At 44.8% G+C, this 22973-nt stretch overlaps 1 protein-coding gene across 1 annotated transcript in view; it reads right to left on the reverse strand.

Annotated features, from left to right (window-relative positions):
* Positions 1 to 22973, reverse strand: part of LOC147747702 (potassium channel subfamily T member 2) — a 1549272-nt gene that overhangs the window by 117848 nt on the left and 1408451 nt on the right. The window contains exon 23 of the mRNA XM_086926024.1: positions 18721 to 18832. Coding sequence (XP_086782150.1) covers positions 18721 to 18832 — 112 coding nt within the window. The remainder of the gene's footprint in view (positions 1 to 18720; positions 18833 to 22973) is intronic.

The following is a 22973-nucleotide window of genomic DNA, read 5'->3' on the forward strand; positions in this document are numbered from 1 at the left end:
CAGGTGCTGTGTTCCTCCCTCCACCTGTGCGGTTGGCTTGCTTCTGCCTCTCTGCCATCCTCGCCTTAGCGGACTTTCTCAGATCATACCATCTTTTTTTAAGGTCCTCAATGGAGTGCCGGGTGACACCAATGGCATTTATATTTTCGTGAATTACAAGCCAAATCTGCCTGATGAACGGATTTACTCCCAAAATGCTTTGGGATTGGAAGAGATGTTGACCTCATTTATAACATTTTTTTTGTATAATTATTGTTTTTGTTTAGACAGGAAATTACATGTCTAGTTCAGGACATTGAAAAATAGTAGATGGTTGTTTTTTGATATTATGTGTAACAAGAGTTTATATAAAAAATTAATGGGTCAATTAAATACACCGAATTAATTAAAAAATAAAGTAGTAAATACAAGCATTTGCTGAGTTTATTTTGACAGATGGAGTTCTGTCAATAGCTGTGTGGGCAGGGCCAGGAGACGGTGGTCACCGGAGTGTGTAGGTCTATTGTTTAAGTTGGAGGTTAGCTTCCTCCTTCCCTCCCAGCACGGCCCTAATAAATTGTGAGGTAACTGCACAATAGTGGACATTTTTGGGTTAAGTTGGAGTGTGCTGCAAAACCACCCTTTTTTCTGTGAATCAGGCACTTGCAGGGACTGTTTGCCAAATAATTTGCCGTGGTCCTTGGTCACATCCTCAATAAAGACCTCCAGTTCCCTCTAACTGAATTTGTGCTTCCTTTTTCTTTCACCTGCCTCCTTCTCCCTCTCCTGTTTGTCCATTTTGCTCAGTTTTGCTTGCAAAATTCAGTTGAGTTGCACCTGGCTTCTCTGCTCTGCTCACTGCCTCACAATTAGCTCTAGGTTCAGTGCAGCTTCATAGGTGTGGCCACTTCCTGTTTGGGAGGTAATAAGGATGCACAGGATTGGCTGGTTTGACAATTACCAATTTTTTAACCCCTTGCGCTCTCCCGTCGGGAGCACTACCTCCTTAGTGCTGCCGTTGGCCAATGGCCAATGGAGCCCCGCCCACCCTTTCGAAAGCCCGCACCACGGCGGAAAAACCGCTGCGGTTAAGGCGTTAAATTACCGAATTGCTAATTACCGAATTGGTATTAAGGATTCTGTGATAATGATTCGGTAATGGGGAATCAGTATTTTTGTTTTTGCCGATTCATTCTGAATCGCTATTTTTTAGCGATTATTACCGAATCAGTAATTTTTACTGATTTATTACGTACATCTGGAATACCGAGTTCTTAATAACGAATCGGTAACATTCGCTATTAAGGACTCAGTACTTCAGGATTACCTACATCTGGCCCTTAGTGATTTGTCCAGAACCACAGGATGTTGAGCCACTGTTGAGACCTACATTGGCAGCTCTGACCATAACACCAAATCCTCTCTTTCAAAAATGAATTGTGGCGCATTTTATGCAAGGTAAACAACGTTGATTACGAATTTTGTTTCCCTCATGGAACCACAACGCGGTCGTGGTAACCGCATACCATTACTCCGCAAGTCGGAATAACGACTTGCGTAGGGGGGTGGGGAGGTGTTGGATTTAAAATCCAACACCTTCCCTCGTGTCCGCACAGACTGGAGTTGGAATAGTATATTTTACTATTCCAACATACAGTGCCCCCCCTCCACAAGTCCTTGTTCCGATTTGAGGAGTAATAGTATTACGTCATGAATGATGTAATATGTGACGTCATCAGAAGTGCATTGCAGCGGCACGAGTTTTAGTTAGCTGAACTAACTATAATGGTTGAATTTCTCTCGTTTTGTACGAGTGAAATGTCCTTCTAGCTATAACATCAATGAAACCTATGTTTTTTCCAGTGAATTTCTAAGGTTTTTTAAAAGCTAATTTCTAACTATAACATGCCTGAAACCTATGTTTTTTTCTGTGGAGATATATATATATATATATATATATATATATATATATATATATATATATATATATATATATATATATATATATATATATATATATGCCACAAACCTCCTTCCGTCGCAAGAAGAGTAGAAGCCACACAAGGGGGAAACATTTCAAGGGAGCCGCTTTAATGGTGTCACAGCAACAGGCAAATGCATTTCGGCCGCCAGGCCTTCTTCGGTGCCTAGACGCTGCTGTAAATGGGCAAACTTCAGCCTAGAACTGCTTTAAACTAATCGTCCAGTCCTGATAGGCTAACATCACGTCCCTCCCACTCCAGCCGGAGTGGACAGCCCAACCTGCAGTCCGCGGCAATACAAACGGACTGCACGTCCCAGAAAGCAATGTTCCAGCAGCGCTGCTTTATATATATATATATATATATATACACATATATTTATTCACTGAAAAAAACACAGGTTTCAGGGAAGTTAAAGTTAGGAATTAGAATTTAAAAAACCTTACATATTCACTGAAAAAACCCCACAGGTTTCAGGGTCATTATCGTTAGGCTGACACTCAACTCGTACAAAAGCAGAGAAATTCAGCCATTATAGTTAGCTGAGCTAACTATAACTTGCACCCCCGCAATGCACTGCTGATGACATCACATATTACATCACTCATGACATTGTCAGGGACATCAGTGATGACATCATTGATGACATCTCAAATGGCATCACTGATGACTTCATCATGTGAGTTTGAGTGTTTCCAAAAAGTTTAAGAATATATGTATATATGTTTGAAAATTAAAAAGGCTTCCTTACGTTTCCTCCAGGGTCTCTGCCTCGTTTTCTTCGGAAGAAGTGGTGTGTGTGCATCTATTCGCGTCAGCCAGAGACGCCTTCCTGAGACCCCTACCTCGCTTTGGGCACCTGACTTTACTGGCACTTGGACTGCTGCAGTTCGTTTTGCTTGCCAACGTTGGTTGGATGGTCGGGAGTCCGCCACGAACTCTGAGGGGAAACAAAGGCAGTTTTGAGATTATTAATCTCATGCTGGGCAGTGTAATTCCTACACAGCCCCTGCTCACTGGACTCTCGGACTATGTGGCTGAGGTGGTACGGAGGACCGGAGGAAGCACTTTGCAATTTTTTAACACCAAAGCAGGAAATGTCATCTCCTGTTCAATTTGGGCTCACGCTGTTCCCTTCACCCCCGCAATGACAATTATTTTTCCTGCATTTCCCTGTTGCACCACGATCCCGAGGGTCCATCACATTGGATTCTGGGATATGGAGTCTTGCTCTACTCACGGGACTCCACACAGGTGTGCACAACTACTACAGAGGGCGGAGCGGGTGTGCGAGGGTAAGCCACTAAAAGGAGGGACTTACCAGCAGCGTGCGTTCACACAGAATTGGAAGCTTTGGGCGCTGAGGAAGGCAGAAGTGCTGCCGAAATGCATTCGCTGGTTTGAAAATTAAAAAGGCTTCCTTACGTTTCCTCCAGGGTCTCTGCCTCGTTTTCTTCGGAAGAAGTGGTGTGTGTGCATCTATTCGCGTCAGCCAGAGACGCCTTCCTGAGACCCCTACCTCGCTTTGGGCACCTGACTTTACTGGCACTTGGACTGCTGCAGTTCGTTTTGCTTGCCAACGTTGGTTGGATGGTCGGGAGTCCGCCACGAACTCTGAGGGGAAACAAAGGCAGTTTTGAGATTATTAATCTCATGCTGGGCAGTGTAATTCCTACACAGCCCCTGCTCACTGGACTCTCGGACTATGTGGCTGAGGTGGTACGGAGGACCGGAGGAAGCACTTTGCAATTTTTTAACACCAAAGCAGGAAATGTCATCTCCTGTTCAATTTGGGCTCACGCTGTTCCCTGCACCCCCGCAATGACAATTATTTTTCCTGCATTTCCCTGTTGCACCACGATCCCGAGGGTCCATCACATTGGATTCTGGGATATGGAGTCTTGCTCTACTCACGGGACTCCACACAGGTGTGCACAACTACTACAGAGGGCGGAGCGGGTGTGCGAGAGTAAGCCACTAAAAGGAGGGACTTACCAGCAGCGTGCGTTCACACAGAATTGGAAGCTTTGGGCGCTGAGGAAGGCAGAAGTGCTGCCAAAATGCATTCGCTGGTTTGAAAATTAAAAAGGCTTCCTTACGTTTCCTCCAGGGTCTCTGCCTCGTTTTCTTCGGAAGAAGTGGTGTGTGTGCATCTATTCGCGTCAGCCAGAGACGCCTTCCTGAGACCCCTACCTCGCTTTGGGCACTTGACTTTACTGGCACTTGGACTGCTGCAGTTCGTTTTGCTTGCCAACGTTGGTTGGATGGTCGGGAGTCCGCCACGAACTCTGAGGGGAAACAAAGGCAGTTTTGAGATTATTAATCTCATGCTGGGCAGTGTAATTCCTACACAGCCCCTGCTCACTGGACTCTCGGACTATGTGGCTGAGGTGGTACGGAGGACCGGAGGAAGCACTTTGCAATTTTTTAACACCAAAGCAGGAAATGTCATCTCCTGTTCAATTTGGGCTCACGCTGTTCCCTGCACCCCCGCAATGACAATTATTTTTCCTGCATTTCCCTGTTGCACCACGATCCCGAGGGTCCATCACATTGGATTCTGGGATATGGAGTCTTGCTCTACTCACGGGACTCCACACAGGTGTGCACAACTACTACAGAGGGCGGAGCGGGTGTGCGAGGGTAAGCCACTAAAAGGAGGGACTTACCAGCAGCGTGCGTTCACACAGAATTGGAAGCTTTGGGCGCTGAGGAAGGCAGAAGTGCTGCCGAAATGCATTCGCTGGTTTGAAAATTAAAAAGGCTTCCTTACGTTTCCTCCAGGGTCTCTGCCTCGTTTTCTTCGGAAGAAGTGGTGTGTGTGCATCTATTCGCGTCAGCCAGAGACGCCTTCCTGATACCCCTACCTCGCTTTGGGCACCTGACTTTACTGGCACTTGGACTGCTGCAGTTCGTTTTGCTTGCCAACGTTGGTTGGATGGTCGGGAGTCCGCCACGAACTCTGAGGGGAAACAAAGGCGGTTTTGAGATTATTAATCTCATGCTGGGCAGTGTAATTCCTACACAGCCCCTGCTCACTGGACTCTCTGACTATGTGGCTGAGGTGGTACGGAGGACCGGAGGAAGCACTTTGCAATTTTTTAACACCAAAGCAGGAAATGTCATCTCCTGTTCAATTTGGGCTCACGCTGTTCCCTGCACCCCCGCAATGACAATTATTTTTCCTGCATTTCCCTGTTGCACCACGATCCCGAGGGTCCATCACATTGGATTCTGGGATATGGAGTCTTGCTCTACTCACGGGACTCCACACAGGTGTGCACAACTACTACAGAGGGCGGAGCGGGTGTGCGAGGGTAAGCCACTAAAAGGAGGGACTTACCAGCAGCGTGCGTTCACACAGAATTGGAAGCTTTGGGCGCTGAGGAAGGCAGAAGTGCTGCCGAAATGCATTCGCTGGTTTGAAAATTAAAAAGGCTTCCTTACGTTTCCTCCAGGGTCTCTGCCTCGTTTTCTTCGGAAGAAGTGGTGTGTGTGCATCTATTCGCGTCAGCCAGAGACGCCTTCCTGAGACCCCTACCTCGCTTTGGGCACCTGACTTTATTGGCACTTGGACTGCTGCAGTTCGTTTTGCTTGCCAACGTTGGTTGGATTGTCGGGAGTCCGCCACGAACTCTGAGGGGAAACAAAGGCAGTTTTGAGATTATTAATCTCATGCTGGGCAGTGTAATTCCTACACAGCCCCTGCTCACTGGACTCTCGGACTATGTGGCTGAGGTGGTACGGAGGACCGGAGGAAGCACTTTGCAATTTTTTAACACCAAAGCAGGAAATGTCATCTCCTGTTCAATTTGGGCTCACGCTGTTCCCTGCACCCCCGCAATGACAATTATTTTTCCTGCATTTCCCTGTTGCACCACGATCCCGAGGGTCCATCACATTGGATTCTGGGATATGGAGTCTTGCTCTACTCACGGGACTCCACACAGGTGTGCACAACTACTACAGAGGGCGGAGCGGGTGTGCGAGGGTAAGCCACTAAAAGGAGGGACTTACCAGCAGCGTGCGTTCACACAGAATTGGAAGCTTTGGGCGCTGAGGAAGGCAGAAGTGCTGCCAAAATGCATTCGCTGGTTTGAAAATTAAAAAGGCTTCCTTACGTTTCCTCCAGGGTCTCTGCCTCATTTTCTTCGGAAGAAGTGGTGTGTGTGCATCTATTCGCGTCAGCCAGAGACGCCTTCCTGAGACCCCTACCTCGCTTTGGGCACCTGACTTTACTGGCACTTGGACTGCTGCAGTTCGTTTTGCTTGCCAACGTTGGTTGGATGGTCGGGAGTCCGCCACGAACTCTGAGGGGAAACAAAGGCAGTTTTGAGATTATTAATCTCATGCTGGGCAGTGTAATTCCTACACAGCCCCTGCTCACTGGACTCTCGGACTATGTGGCTGAGGTGGTACGGAGGACCGGAGGAAGCACTTTGCAATTTTTTAACACCAAAGCAGGAAATGTCATCTCCTGTTCAATTTGGGCTCACGCTGTTCCCTGCACCCCCGCAATGACAATTATTTTTCCTGCATTTCCCTGTTGCACCACGATCCCGAGGGTCCATCACATTGGATTCTGGGATATGGAGTCTTGCTCTACTCACGGGACTCCACACAGGTGTGCACAACTACTACAGAGGGCGGAGCGGGTGTGCGAGGGTAAGCCACTAAAAGGAGGGACTTACCAGCAGCGTGCGTTCACACAGAATTGGAAGCTTTGGGCGCTGAGGAAGGCAGAAGTGCTGCCGAAATGCATTCGCTGGTTTGAAAATTAAAAAGGCTTCCTTACGTTTCCTCCAGGGTCTCTGCCTCGTTTTCTTCGGAAGAAGTGGTGTGTGTGCATATATATATATATATATATATCTATATATATATATATATATACATACACATATATACACACACACACACACACACGCACACACGCACACACGCACACACACCAAGGTGTATTGAAGGATGAGTGGGTCTATGAGTGTCTGAATGGATGATTTAGTGGGTGTGTGACTGACTGTAGTGAGTGATTAAACGTCTTAATGAATGCATGGGTGAATGACTAATCTGTGAATGTCGGTATCAGTCTGTAAGTTGGTGTGTAAGTGAATGCATGGGATGGTGAATAGCTACATGAAGTGTTTTTATAGGTTAATTATTGGCTGTCTGTGTATCTGTATGGGTGCCTGAGTGTCTGTGTGGGTAGGTGTAGGTGTGTGCGACTCCCTGCATGGATGTGTGAGTGGGTGAGTCACTGGGTGTATGGGTTCATGAGTGGATCTGTGAGGGGCTGTATGGGTTAGTGAGTGTGAGTATAGCTGTGTTGGTGAGTGAATGGATGTCTCAGTGGTGTATGTGTGAGCAACTACATATGTGAAAGGCAGTATATGTGAGTGTTGGAGTATATAAGTAACTATATGTGAGAGTGAGTGATTGTGAGAGTGGCTGTATGCGTGAGTGTGTGCTTGTGTCAGTGATTGTAGAAGAGAGTAAGTATGTGTTAGTATCTGTATCAATAAGTGAGGTGGTGTGTGTATAGCTGTATACTTGAGTAAATGTCAGTGTTATTGATTCTTTGGGTGACTGACTAGGTGTGTGAGTAACTCTCAGGGTGAGTGGTGGTGTGTTAGTGCCTGTATGGGTATATGAGTGCATATATCTGTGGCTGTATTGATGAGTGACTGTGTGAATGAGTGACTGTATGGGTGAGTGAGTGGATGAGTATGTAGGTTTATGAATCAGTGAGTGTGTATATTCTAACTGGTATTGGTGTGTCTATGGTTTTGTGAAAGGTAGTCTGTATTTTAGAGTGGGTGTATGAAAGGTTATATTAGGGTGTGAGGAGGTGCAACAGATATTAAGTGAATAATATAATTTGTGATGTGACTGACCATGTCATGAGTGGTGTAATATGTGATGTCAACAGCAGTGCATTGTGGGGGCATGAGTTATAGTAACTATAACGGGACTATAACCGCTGCATTTCTCTGCTTTTGAAATGTCAGCCTAACTATACCATCTCTGAAACCTGTGTTTTTTCAGTGAATATCTAAGGCTTTTTAAATGCTAATTCCTAACTATAACGTCCCAGAAACCTGAGGTTTTTTCAGTGAATTTCTAAGGTTTTTCAAAAGCTATTACGAACTATAAGGACCCTGAAACCTATAGTTTTTCAGTGAACTTCTAAGGCTTTTTAAATGCTAATTTCTAACTATGCCTAAATAGGTGTGACATGTACAGAAAGAGGAAGAAAGGCGCAGAAAGAATCAGAAAAAGTTCAAAAAGAAGCAACAGAGGTGCAGAAAGAGGCCTACTTTGAATGTACTGTTCTCCCAAGATGTCTTAAACCTCACTTTTCTCTTTAAGGTTCACTATTCATTGACTGCTCAGAATGTTAGGCCTACCAAATATCAAACAGCAATCCTAACCATTTGACTGTTGTAAGTCTGACCATATTTGTGAAGGTAAGCATGCGTGTGTCTCTGCTTTTACTCAGTGACATGCTACATAACAATAAACATACAAACACTTGAATACCTGTGTTTCAAACAACATACTCTGTAAATTTGTGTACAAAAAGGTATAAGCAAGAGAAGAGCAGATAAATCAAGACAGGTGCAGGAAGAGGCAACAGTGGTGCAGAAAAAGGCAAGACGGGTGCACAAAGAGGGAATAAGGGGTGCAGAAAGAAGCAAATTAGATGCAGAAAAAAGCAAGAGAAGTGCAGAAACAACCAACAGAGGTGCGGAAAGAGGCAAGAGGGGTACAGAAAGAGGAACAGAAATGCAGAAAGAAGCAAAAGTGTTGCAGAAAGAGGCAAGAGATGTGTAGAAAGATCAAAGAGAGGTACACCAAGAGGAAAGAAGCAAGAGAGGTGCTGAAAGAAGCAAGAGAAGTGCATAAAGAAGCTACACAGGTGCAGAAAGAGGGATGAAAAGTGCATAAAGAGGCAACAGAGGTACGGAAACATGCAGTAGAGGTGCAGAAACAGGCAAAGCAGGTGTACAAAGAAATAGCAGTGTACAGAAAAGGCAAGAGAGGTACAGAAAGAGGGAAGAAGTGTGCAGAAAGAAGCAAGAAGGATGCATAAAGAAGCAAGTGAGGTGCAGAAAAATGCAACAGTGGTGCTGAAAAAGGAAAGGCAGGTACAGAAACAGGCATGGGAAGTGCTTAAAGAAGCAACAGAGTTGAAGAAAGAAGCAAGAGAAGTAATGAAAAAGACAAGAGTGTTGCAGAAAGAAACAAAAGAGGTGCAGAAAAAAGCAAGAGAAGTGAGAAAGAGGCAAGTGCAGTGCAGAAAGAGGCAAGAGGTATAGAAAGAGGCAAGTGAGGTACACATACAGGTAAGAGGGATGCAGAAAGAGGCAAGAGAAGTACATAAAGAAGCAACAGAGGTGCAGAAGGAGGCAAGCAAACTGCTGAAAATGGCAAGAGAGTTGCAGAAATAGGCAAGAGAGGTGCAGAAAGAGGCAAGGGAGGTATACAAAGAGGAAATAAGGGTGCAGAAAGAAGCAAGAGGGATGCAGAAAGAAGCAAGAGAAACAACAAAGGTGCATAAAGAAGGAAGAGGGGTACAGAAAGAAGCAGAAGTGCAGTCAGAAGCAACTGAGATGCAGAAAGAGGCAACCTAAGTGCCGAAAGAGGCATCAGAGGTGCAGAAACAGGCAGGAGTAGTGCTGAAAGAGAGAACAAGGGTACAGAAAGAGGCAAGCGAGGTACAGAAAGAGGCAAGAGGGTACAAAAAGAAGTAAGCGAGGTGCAGAAAAGCAACAGTGGTGCAGAAAGAGCAAGGCTGGTGCAGAAATGGGCTTGAAAAGTGCAGAAAGGCAGATAAAGGGCTGAAAGAAGTAACAGAGGTGTAGAAAGGAGCAATAGAAATGATGAAAGAGACAACACAGTTGCAGAAACAAACAATAGAGATACAGACAAAAGCAACGGAAGTGCAGAAAGAGGCAACAGAGGTGTAGAAACAGGCAGAAGTAGTGCTGAAAGAGGGAACAGGGGTACAGAAAGAGGCAAGAGAGGTACAGAAAGAGGGAAGAAGTGTGCAGAAAGAAGCAAGAAGGATGCAGAAAGAAGCAAGTGAGGTGCAGAAAAATGCAACAGTGGTGCTGAAAGAGGCAAGACAGGTACGGAAACAGGCATGGGAAGTGCTTAAAGAAGCAACAGAGTTGTAGAAAGAAGCAAGAGAAGTAATGAAAAAGACAAGAGTGTTGCAGAAAAAAACAAGAGAGGTGCAGAAAAAAGCAAGAGAAGTGAGAAAGAGGCAAGTGCAGTGCAGAAAAAGGCAAGAGGTATAGAAAGAGGCAAGTGAGGTACACATACAGGTAAGAGGGATGCAGAAAGAGGCAAGAGAAGTACATAAAGAAGCAACAGAGGTGCAGAAGGAGGTAAGCAAACTGCTGAAAATGGCAAGAGAGTTGCAGAAATAGGCAAGAGAGGTGCAGAAAGAGGCAAGGGAGGTATACAAAGAGGAAATAAGGGTGCAGAAAGAAGCAAGAGGGATGCAGAAAGAAGCAAGAGAAACAACAAAGGTGCATAAAGAAGGAAGAGGGGTACAGAAAGAAGCAGAAGTGCAGTCAGAAGCAACTGCAGAAAGAGGCAACCTAAGTGCCGAAAGAGGCATCAGAGGTGCAGAAACAGGCAGGAGTAGTGCTGAAAGAGAGAACAAGGGTACAGAAAGAGGCAAGCGAGGTACAGAAAGAGGCAAGAGGGTACAAAAAGAAGTAAGCGAGGTGCAGAAAAGCAACAGTGGTGCAGAAAGAGCAAGACTGGTGCAGAAATGGGCTTGAAAAGTGCAGAAAGGCAGAAGAAGTGCTGAAAGAAGTAACAGAGGTGTAGAAAGAAGCAAGAGAAATGATGAAAGAGACAACACAGTTGCAGAAACAAACAATAGAGATACAGACAAAAGCAACGGAAGTGCAGAAAGAGGCAACAGAGATGTAGAAACAGGCAGAAGTAGTGCTGAAAGAGGGAACAGGGGTACAGAAAGAGGCAAGAGAGGTACAGAAAGAGGGAACAAGGGTATAGAAAGAGGCAAGAGGGGTACATAAAGAAGAAGGTTAGGTGCAGAATAGCAACAGTGGTGCAGAAAGAGGTAAGACACGTGCAGAAATAGGCAAGGGAAGAGGCAGGAGAAGTGCTGAAAGAAACAACAGAGGTATAGAAAGAAGCAAGAGAAGTGATAAAAAAGACAAGAGAGTTGCAGAAACAAACAATAGAGCTACAGACAAAAGCAGTGCAGAAAGAGGCAAGTGAGGTACGAAAGAGGCAAGAGAAGTGCAGAAAGTGGTAAGAGAAGTACAGAAAGAGGCAAGTGAGTTGCAGAGACAGGCAAGATGGGTACAGAAAGAGACAAGAGAAGGACACAAAGAAGCAACAGAGGTACAGAATGAGGCAAGAGAATTGCAGAAAGAGAGTTACAGAAACAGGTAAAAGAGGTGCCGAAAGAGGGGTGCAGAAAGAGGCAAGAGGGGTGCAGGAAAAAGCAAGAGAGATAGGGAAAAAAGCAAGGGAAGTGCAGAAAAAAATCAATGGAGGTGCAGAAAGAGGCAAGAGAGGTGCAGAAAGAGTCATGAGAAGTGCAGAAAGAAACAACAGAAGTGCAGAAAGAAGTTAGAGAACTGCATTAAGAGGCAAGAGAGACGCAGAAACAGGCAAATGAGGCAAATGAGGTACAGAAAGAGAGAAGAAGGGTGCAGACAGAGGCAAGAAAGGTACAGAAAGAGGGGTGCAGAAACAGGCAAAAGAGGTATAGAAAGAAGAGAGAAGAGTGCAGAAAGAAGCAAGATTGGTGCAGAAAGAAGCAAGAGAGATGCAGAAAAAAGCAAGAGAAGTGCAGAAAGAACCAATGGAGGTGCAGAAAGAGGCAAGAGGGGTGAAGAAAGAGGCAAGAGAACTGCAGAAAGAAGCAAGAGAGTTGCAGAAACAGGCAAAAAAGGTGCAGAAAGAGAGAACAGGAGTGCAGACAGAGGCAAGAGAGGTGCAGGAAGAGGGAAAGGGATGCAGAAAGAGGCAAACAGGGTGCAGAAATTTGCACGAGAGGTGCAGGAATTGGCAAGGGCAGTGCAGAAAGAACCAACAGTGGTGCAGAAAGAGGCAAAAGGGGTGCAGGAAGACGGAAGAGGGGTACAGAAATAAGCAATATAGGTGCAGAAAGAAGGAAGAGAGGTAGAGAAAGAAACAAGTGTAGAAATAATTAACAGGTGCGGAATTAGGCACAAGGGGTGTAGAAATAAGCAAGAGAAGTGAAGTAGTGTGGCTCACTGGTTAGAGGCGGCAGACCCGAGAGCAGAGGACGGCCCGGGACCAGGGTTCGATTCCCGGCGCGGCAGGTTTCTGGATCAGGGTCAGCGGACTCGATAATTCTCTCGCCTCGGTGCCCACTTTGATCAGCGATCACACTCGGCAACTCTGGGCATTAGCTTGCCTCATCTTCACTAACGGCCCCACCAGACCGCCGGGGATGCCTGGTCTCACCCTGGAGATACCCATTAAGGGACCATCTCTCAGGGAAGCCAGGAAGGGTTTCGCAGCGGTCGAAGCGCCTTGGGACCCTACGGGTAAGTAGTGCGCTATATAAATGCCAATACATTTACATTTACATTTACAAGTGCAGAAAGAAGCAAGGAAAGTGCAGAAAGAAACACGTGAGGTGCAGAAAGAGACAACAGTAGTGCAAAAAGAGGCAAGCAGGTGCAGAAAAAGAGAAGAGGGTGTAGAAAGAGGCAAGAGAGGCACAGAATGAAGCAAGAATTGTTTGCACACCATTAGTACCAATTTAACACCTACATTTAGCAATAAGTAATGTGTAACCATTCCAGCTTTGCAAAGGGCCTTTGACCATGCTGTAACACTTGTCGCTGTAGTTTTGGTAACATTTGAGCCTTTGAGCTAGAAACAAGTTTTTTTTGTTCAAATTTGCAAAATATGTGGTAGATGATGGATTATGTGGCAAATGCAAATTCAGAACATGTATAATTATGCAAAAACTGCTGCCGCCGAAAAGTTGCATATTTCCAGTGGCCCTGTTCATATCTCTGACTAGGTCCTGAAGTGCTCCTCAGTGGTTTCTTCATTTTTCGTGTCTCATTGAGTTTATAGTTAAGCTTCTACGGAAATGAGGAAGACTACAACTGAGTTTACCACTCCAGAACACAGACTACCATACCACATAATTACTCTCCATAACACATAACCCCAATCTACATAATTCCTATATACTAAATACCTCATACTTTTTATCCACATAATTTCACTGCACAACACTCAATATACATCCACTCCAGCCTGTAAAACATTACTAAATATTTTTTACATATGCAACACCAATAGCTCTAACTTTCGCAAATACAAGACCTATTACATTGCATATGCTTCTTTAACTAGTAGGCCTTTTTACAGAGTTAGGAAGAAAGGGGGGCTGGGCCTCCGACCAGCGCTCAGGAATTCTGCTGCATAGCAGTAACATACCAGGAGTGCTTCTTGGCCCCCAAAGTCCCTTAGCAGTAAAGCAGAATTCATCCCCCAACCAGTAGTGTGCCAGGAGGCGTATCTGCAGAGTGGTGGAGAAAAAGGGGCCTGGCCTCCGAAGACCTCTTAGCAGTCGTGCAGTGTTGGACTTTCTGGAGGTAACAGGAGGGATAGTTGGCCACTGAGGTCATCCATGGGGGCCAACTACCCCTCCTATTACCTCCTGTAAGTCCCACACTTTTTGCTCATTTGTCACAGCAGGCCACGCCCTCTGCAAATGCACCTCCTCGCCTGTGCAACACCAATAGCTCTAACTTTCGCAAATGCGAGACCTATTACATTGCAAATGCTTCTTTAACTAGTAGTCCTTTATACAGAGTGTGGAAGAAAGGGGGGCTGGGCCTCCTAACAGCGCTCGGGAATTCTGATGCATAGCAGTTACATACCAGGATTGCTTCTTGGCCCCCAAAGTCCCTTAGCAGTGAAACAGAATTCATCCCCCAACCAGTAGTGTGCCAGGAGGCGCATCTGCAGAGTGGTGGAGAAAAAGGGCGTGGCTTCCAAAGACCTCTTAGCAGTCGCGCAGTGTTGGACTTTCTGGAGGTAACAGGAGGGATAGTTGGCCACCGAGGTCATCCATGGGGGCCAACTACCCCTCCTATTACCTCCTGTAAGTCCCCTACAGGAGGTTTGCTCATTTCTCATAGCAGGCCACGCCCTCTGCAAATGCACCTCCTCGCATGCTCTTGGTTGGGGATGAAGTCCCCTTGCCTCTGGAAGTTCCTTGGGGCCAACTAGCCCTCCTGTTATCTCTAGTAAGCCCCACACATCTTTATTGCTGAGAGTGGTCAGAGGCCACGCCCCTTTTACACCACTCTGCAAACACACCTCCTGGTGCAGTGCTGCTTAGGGGATGAAATTGACTTTAGTCCTGAGGTCCTCAGGACACAAGAGGACCTCATCGCCCCACCAGCAGTGCGCCAAGAGACGCGTTTGCAGGGTGGTGTAAAAAGGGGCATGGTGGCCTACTTGGCCCCTAAGGACCCTTAGGATGCAAGGGGACTGAATCCCCCAACCCGGAATGCACCAGGAGTGGCATAGTGGTGCAGGGAGTGGGCGGGGCCTCTGGCGAGTTGCCGGTCTTTTTGTTTATTTTGTTTTTTGGGAGTGGGGCTGTTTGGCCCCCCTCCTGAGGCCAATTATCGCCCTAGGGACCCCATCTCCTGGGGCCGGCCGTATGTTTAAGCAAATAAATAAATAAAGAAGGGTCATTTTTGGCCAGGGGACCCCATCCCACAGGGCTTGGCCTCTTCGTTGGGACTCCAGGGGAAGCCCCAATGCCCCTGCGGTCCCTGCTTGCTCCCTGCCTCTTGTGGGAGCCGCATTAGCTTTTCAGCTAAGGGAGCTGCTAACATGCAGCTCCCTTTGCCCAAAAGAAGTTCTGCTTTGCTTCATGGAGACAAGAGCAGGTTTTCTGCTCTTGCTTCCATGAAGAAAAGCAGTGTTTGCTATTGCAGGGAGGGAGCTGTGCTCCCGCCCTGCTTTAGCAAACAGCAATGTCCCGGGTTTGCGCACCCCAGGACATTGCTGGAGCCAGCCCTATGGGGTGGTGGCCCCCAGGGCATGGAGGGCTCCTTGAGGGGGGCCGCGCAGGACCCTTTCAACTTGTTGTGTAGCACTAGGGAGGTGGTGGTCTCCGGGGTCGGGGGTCCACAAAGGATCTCCATATTAGAATAATTAGTGCCCGGTGGAGGTGGTGCTCCCAGGGGCATTGTGGGGGTCTTGAGTCCCCCCATACTTAGTTTTTAAAAGCAGCTCCGAGAAGTTGGTGGTCCCCAGGGCTTGAGGGGGGCCTGCAAAGCCCCCTCCCCAAAATAATTTTAAGCCTGGGGAGGTGGCAGTCCTGGAGGGTTGTGGGCCCACTGAGGCCCCTGACCCAAAATAAATGAAAGCTCTGGGTAGGTGGATTTCCCGGGGCAGCATGGGGGGTCAGGAGCCACCCCACACATTCTTAAGTAAAAGCTCTGGGGAGGTGTCAGTCCCCAGGGTTTGGGGGGCTGAAGAGGCTACCCCGCCTAAAATAAATGAAAGCCCTGGGAGGCAGTCCCTAAGGCAGCGTGCCCCCCCCCACATTTTTAAGTAAAAGCCTCAGGGAGGAGGCAGTCCATGGGGCTGTGGGAGGGTGCGTGCCCCCCCCACATTATTATTAAAGCCCTGGGAAGGTGGAGGTTTCAAAATCTTTCTTTATGTTGGTTTCAGAATGGGTTTCATAAATAGCCCATTCAATATTGTTATACTTTAAAAGTCAGACCCCCAGGATATAGCGGCATGGATTCGCAAATTTAGCGGCACAAAAATGGAAATTTAGTGGCACAAATATGGAAATTTAGCGGCAATTTAGCGGCATTTTATTTGGCCATTTTTCCTACAACAAACACAATATCTTAGCTTTTTTAGTTATTTAACAACATGAAGCTATGTATATTTGGTTTAATTACAATGTAGACACTTTGTTTCCCTCGAAAAGCATGTACAGATATTCAAGTGTATATGGATATGGTTTGGGAATTCTCAACGTGTCGAATCCTGGTGCTGGTCATGGGGAAATGAAGTGGTGAAGTATTCCAGGGGTGTGACGTTGTTGGACAGTCCGCACCATTGGTCTCTTGAAGTGCGTGCTCTGGTTGTTGTCGAACCAGACCTGGAGTAGGTGATGGTGTGACGAGCGAGATGTGAAATGCAGAGTTCACCCGAGTCCACCATGATGCACACCCTTTGGCTCACAGCCCTACTTATGCCTCGTCGTGATGCACCGTGCACTTTCGGTTCTCTGCAGCTATATGTGTACTGTGAATGCACCCTCTCCTAACCCCTAAACTCCAACGTGCAGAACTCCCTATGCATTCCCAAGTCCAATGGCAAATCCAGAAGTCTCTTCTAAGTAGCTGCCCGCCCTTACCAATGCCCACACCTGTGCAACGCAAACAACCTGCTCGCTTTCAAGAAACTGCTGGAAACACATCTCTTCAAGAACATGTTCCGCACTTTCTTGCATCCTTCTCTTTTCTCTCTGCCCCTAGAAGCAATTCAACGGCAATACAATATATGTTAATTAATAACAATTAAATTGTTATTCTTTCCTTTTGGCGCAACATCACACAACAGTACCCGGCTGGGCTCACTGTAAGTGTATTTAAATTTTGTACTCACACTTGGTGGTCACCCCTCAAGTTATCATCCTGATTGCGTGTGATCCAAAAGTCTAGGTAACTAGTCCACTTGCCTCCCAATAATCTGCAATTAAATCTCCTTGTTAAAAGTAGTGTTCTTACACCACATTCTTTATTTTTTTCACCCCCTATTCACAGAGACCCATTATACTGTCTGGGTCGAAACGCCGTCGACGCCCCCAGAAAACGAACCCTACGAACAGTGCCTATGATTCTCCATAGCCATTCTCACAATCTATTGTGTTCATTATTAATTGTGGTCGTTTTCTTGTACTATTATTCCCTTTAGAAACCTTATATGTCACTTCTGCCTGTATTAGTTTGTTATAATTGGTGTACCTCCTTGGTTCTTATTTTACACTTTGGGTCACTTTGCACTTAATTTTGTAACACTATGAATATTTATTGATTGTTGAAAAAAATCAAACAAAAGAAATATAAAATTCAATGATGATATGGAATCTTCCATGTAGAGTCGTTTCTCTGTCGGACACCCTCCTTTAACCCTTTAATTGTTATTAATTAACATATATTGTATTGACTATCAGTCTTACATTTATTGTGCCACTGGAACCGTTATTTTCCGATATAAAGCACTGACCCTGGTTCCTTAGTGGGTAGGGTTCCCTTGTCTCTTTTGTGCCTAGAAGCAATTCAGGCATCCGGTGCACACTATTTAAATATATGTAAATAAAATAAGTATTCAGTGACAGTGCAGCTTGCATTGTGGGCACCCCACCTGCAAAATCGTATGCAGTGAGGTGGCCAGGAGTATAGGGTGGTACTTGGGCACGCACACCTATCTTCCCTAAAGGGCTGTAGGGATTGTGCGAGGTTGGACCTGAAGAAGAAAGGCTGCAGTGCACATTAGATAAAAACAAACACTCCTGAGGGCATTGTGGTGTCATATTTAACAAAGCCTCCATCAATCTGGGCGTGTACCTGGCTAGGTAATAAAGGACCTCCTCTGGCAATTGAATGGCATTTATTTTCTACCACAGATCCATCCGGTCCAAGGCGCCAAATGGCCATTTCCCCTAATAAGTGTGACAATTCAGACTATTTTAGGTCACACAAAGCTATATTAGTGGCATGAGCGGTTGGGAGTATTAATTTTCAATCTGAGGGCATTGTGGTGTCGTATTTACCAAAGCCTCCATCAATCTGGGCGTGTACCTGGCTAGGTAATAAAGGACCTCCTCTGGCAATTGAATGGCATTTATTTTCTACCACAGATCCACCTGGTCCAAGGCGCCAAATGGCCATTTCCCCTAATAAGTGTGACAATTCAGACTATTTTAGGTCACACAAAGCTATAATAGTGGCATGAGCGGTTGGGATTATTAATTTTCAATCTATATTGTGTAAATAAACACTGCTGTTGTGCTAATCTCAAAATTAAAAACATCGCCACCATCTGAACCTAGGGGTGGTACACTTTTGCAGCCACTTGGTAACATGTAAGACTTTAATGCCCCTCAATCACTGTGACTGTGTTTTGTAAATATTGCATAATTGGGACTTTTGCAGCTGTTTTACTGTACTCTTGATTTACTAGGCCCTTCTAATTATTTTTACTACAGAACTTCACCTAATGCCACTTATTTGGTTCTTGTTTCTGGTCTTTCAGGTCCTCTCCTGACGTCTGATATTGACTTGCAATGATTGCAGAGCGAAATTGTTTCACAACATTGGTAATTTGTCTGAGGTCGCCTGCAATCAGACCCCCCAGGATATAGTGGTATGGATTAGCTTATGTAAAAATACCGCGATTTCTACAAAAGTGCCGATTTCGCTGCACTTTTGTAAAAATCTCTGCATTTTTACAAAAGTGACGATTTTGCGGCAAACTGCGAAATCGCAAAATCGTGAAATCGCGATATCCTGGAGAGTCTGAAAAGTATTGAAATTCTACAAACATAGATTTTAGAGTAAAACTTACACTATAAAGAAATGTAGCTTCTTTAGAAAATAAAAAAGGCCAAAAAGTAAATACAATTCTAAGTGAAGAAAAAGCATTTTCTTCCTTGCCACCAAATCCAAGAACTCACGCTTACCTTTTCCAGTTTTGAGAGGGCGTGAGAGTAGCAATCCTTCGCTCTGAACTGCATGAATCTCATATTGGCAGGATGTGTCAATTCTGTGATGATACTTAGGCTTGAAAACAACCTGAATTTTGAAGAAAGAAACTTTGAATTATGATGTTATTAGCACAATATATAGTTCTATATGTATAGATATAGCAGTGCATTACACAATGACATATCTACTGCTTTTATGGTGCATTGAGAAACCGATGCCACATGTTCTGCAGGAAGCTCATAGTAGATGGTGCTCCGATTTCCTATGTATCCCTTTTGTTTTGCACTACATGTTATTCCTGTTACCACACTGCAATATTTACAACAGCAATTACTTGATGATGTGTTTTTATTGGTTACCACATCCAGTTAATATTTTCTCTACTGATACACAGTAGAAGTTGTTCCATGGACTTTGAGTCAATTGGGGGTATAGACTGAACCCACTAGTTGGGCTCCTAATCCACTATACACCATAGTAACATATTGACTGTGCTCAATGATTTAGTCATGTGTGCTCATATGAAAACTGTCAATTTAAATAGATATTATAATAAAGAATTGACACATAACGTTTGGCTCCATTGAACACTTCTTTCCTGAATACCAGACTAAATCTGGTTATTTACTGCTGTGCCTTATTAAGAGTGGGAAACAATTTTTTATTTCATATACATTTTTTAACACTGAATTTTTTTTATATGTATTTAATTTAAAATTGGAAATAATGTAATATTTCCCAAGGTTCCTATTATATCTATGGGAGTTAGTAATAGAACTTGGGAAAGGCTATGTGTCGTGCTAGATGTCCTCGAAGACGGAGCTGATGTACAGATAATACTGATTTGAGAAGATTTTTAATTGGTCTCCCTCCATTGTGAGTGGGTTCACGTCCCTTCCTAAACCCTTCTTACACCTCACTGAATCCGACCCATTGTCTATTAATTATTCTATTTTTTTAGCCTCTTGCTCTGGTCCCTCCCACATCTACTACCAAAATGTAAACCTGTGCCTAGAGCTCCAGATGGCAAACACCCTTTACAACGAAACTTTTACAATGCACTACCGTTACAACACGGTCATTACAACGCAAACCAATACAACGCATTGCGCTGGGGGGCTCTCTAGGATAGGGAATAAGTTTAATTTTCTATCCAACACCTTCCCTAGTGTCCACGGGGACTGGAGTTGGAATAGAAAATTAAACTTTTCACTATCCAGCACCTCTAAGCGCTATGCGTTGTAAAGGTATGCAATGTAAAAACCGCGTTGTAAAGGCAGGCGTTGTAATAGCCTGCGTTGTAACGTCATACATCCGCTCCAGATACATGGTGATGATCTCCATACAGAAAGGATAGGAGTGTCTGGGCTAGTGGAATGTACACATACGTTAGTAAATTGCATTTTGTAGTACAGAGTAGTGCTAATGCAGTACTATTTTATGCACTACAAAACGCAGTTGTGAATTAGCTGCAAAGGGAGGATAAAAGGAAAACATGGGATGGGGAGACACAGGAAGAGACATATGAATTTAAAAGTAGACCTACAAAAGAGTAACCCAGGTTAAATTCTAGACCAGCCAAGCATTAGAGTAAGCCATACACCACTCATGGCCACTTCCACTTACAGTCACTGCAAGGAACTTACACTTAAATGGAAGCAAGGACTAACACAGGCAGCATAAAGACCTACGCTTAAAAAAAAAGAAATTAAAAATAATAAAAGAAATAAAGTCAAATAACTTAACACATCGCAGACACTTGTACAAATCAGATTCTAAAAAGGTTGAAAACAGGTTGAAAAAGGAAATAATTCTTTTTTTAAAAGTGATCAAATATCTTGAGACATTACAGAAAACTTAAAACACTTCTTAAAGCCATACATATCACATTGTAAACATGCAAACATAGCTGATGCACATACTTAAAAAAATTACAAAATAGCAAATTGTTAATGAATTATACAAAACACTTCTAACACTATACACATAGGCACATCATAATACATTGCATTCCCAAACACATGCACACGCATTGACCCACACACACACACACACACACACTCACAAACAATATCCTACACAACACAACTGTAGCTGGTGTCTGACTTCACAAACTCTGGCAGTGCAAGGAGAAAAGGGTGGAGCCACTGTGTGGTTCTATTTATGTGCTTCCTTTGTGCCAGGTATGTGTTATTTTCCTCAGGTGATGTCTGATTTTCTTTACTTTTCATTTTGTATTTCAACATAGTGTGGCAGAGGCCAATGCCTACTCTACATAAAACTATAGTCTGCCCATTTGCACCTAACATATATCTACAAAGGTATTAGCAATCATTTTCCAGCATTATTTTGAGGACTACAACTAAGTGTAATTCTAAACCAACTGCTTGTGAATTGTAGCTAGGCAGTGATTTACATCAACTGTAGATATCTCGCTACATCAATTTACATTTGTGAATTGCCACAAAGTTTTGAGATGCACTGGTTTTAATGTTTCAAAGCAAAAATGACGTATTCAAGACACCGCCCTTTTTATGACGCCTCTTTAATTGCGCATGGAAAGGCTTTTAATATAAGGTCCAAGTTGTATGGTTAAGCAGGGCAAATGTCAAGTCCTGTTTCAAATTGTGGAGTTCTGTCTTTTGAATATGAGTACAGTGAAACCCAGACTGTCCCCACGGAATCCTAAAAGTACATGACCAAAACCAATATAACTACTGCTCCATCATACAGTGTAATTAGTTAATGATGGGCCATACCTACCTTTCATGTATATTTAATTTTTAGGAGTAAATGTAATCTGTAAGAGGGCAGCAGTTTTAAATGTTTTTGGAATTTTTCCTCAAGTATGAGATTGATTAGTGGGCTAAATTGTAATCACAGCTACTGCGTGGTTTAGCTTGTTGCTCTGACTCGGACGTACCACAATCATAATATATGAAAAAGGCAGACCCTCCTACAGCAAAAAACAATTAGCTGATTTTTCTACTTATCTGCATTACAACGGTATTTGCCCAAGTAGGACTTGGATGGATTCAGTAATATAGTATTGTACCTGGAGTTCATGGGGGTGTTGCAAAAACAACAGTTGATGGACAGAATGCAGAACAATGTCATACATTCACCCCGGTGCAGAGATCTGGGCCTAAATCCATCGTTTTATTGTTCACCATGCCATTCCAGTTTGAACCCAGCCATATGCAAATCAGTCTTGACCCTGTGCCCCATGGGAACTGTCCAGCTCGAACTGCCAAGCCAGGTCCTCCCTGGACTGGAAACAAGCATCCTAGGACCGGTTTTGGGCTTTCAGCCAGGCGCGGTGCATCCACTGGGGCGTGGGGGCATACCCCCCCGCCCACAGCATCGGCGTCCCTGAACTTAAGTAAAATGAATCAGTTTACTTAAGTTCAAAGATGCCCGGCCCGAGGGAGAACTAACTGACAATCATGTCAGTCAGCATGACGTCAGACCGCCCACCTCTTTCAGAGTCTGAAGGGTGTGGGTGGTCCGATGACATGTTGACTGACATGATTGTCAGACCAGGAGCAACAGGCAGCAGCACAAGTGTGCATGAGTGGGGATGGAGGGCGAATTTTTGCACCATGCCCACTCATTACACTACTGTCTGCTCTGCTGGCGCATGCCCATTAGGAGAGCGAGGGTTGAGCAAAGGCTCAAACCTTGGTCTCCTAATGGGCAGGCGGGCGAGTAGTAACCGTGCCCATAGCCAATCCTGGCGCTGATGGCAGCTCCAGGATTGGCTGAGAGAGGTTGCCACCTGCCAGTCCACTCCAGTGCCGTTAAAAAGGCGCCAAGTGGAGTGAGCAGAATTGGCACGTACCGGCTGAGATCCCACGGTGGAGCGCGGAAGGAGGACGCAAGCAAGCCTGCTGAGGTGAGGAACATTGGAGTTCTGAGCAGAAAATTCAGTCAACCCATTTTTCCGACCGAGATGGGGCGGATCTTCAAAAGGAAATATAATCAGCTGGTTAGATATACCGAAAAACATTATATAATGGTCCTTTTTTAAGTTTTAACACTTCATTTATGCTAATGCCTTTTTCATAAACTTAGGTACATTTAATGGAAGTGGTAAGATTCTCAGGTCTTGTTTAGCAATGTTGGTACTAAGAGTAGGCAATCAGCTTCACGTTACCTCAGGTAACCATACTACAAGGCATCGTGATATTTTTACTGTGTTTTGGTATCCCGTGGAATGATTGAATCT

The sequence above is a fragment of the Lissotriton vulgaris genome, chromosome 1_1, assembly GCF_964263255.1.
Source record: "Lissotriton vulgaris chromosome 1_1, aLisVul1.2, whole genome shotgun sequence".
Lineage (NCBI taxonomy): Eukaryota > Metazoa > Chordata > Amphibia > Caudata > Salamandridae > Lissotriton > Lissotriton vulgaris.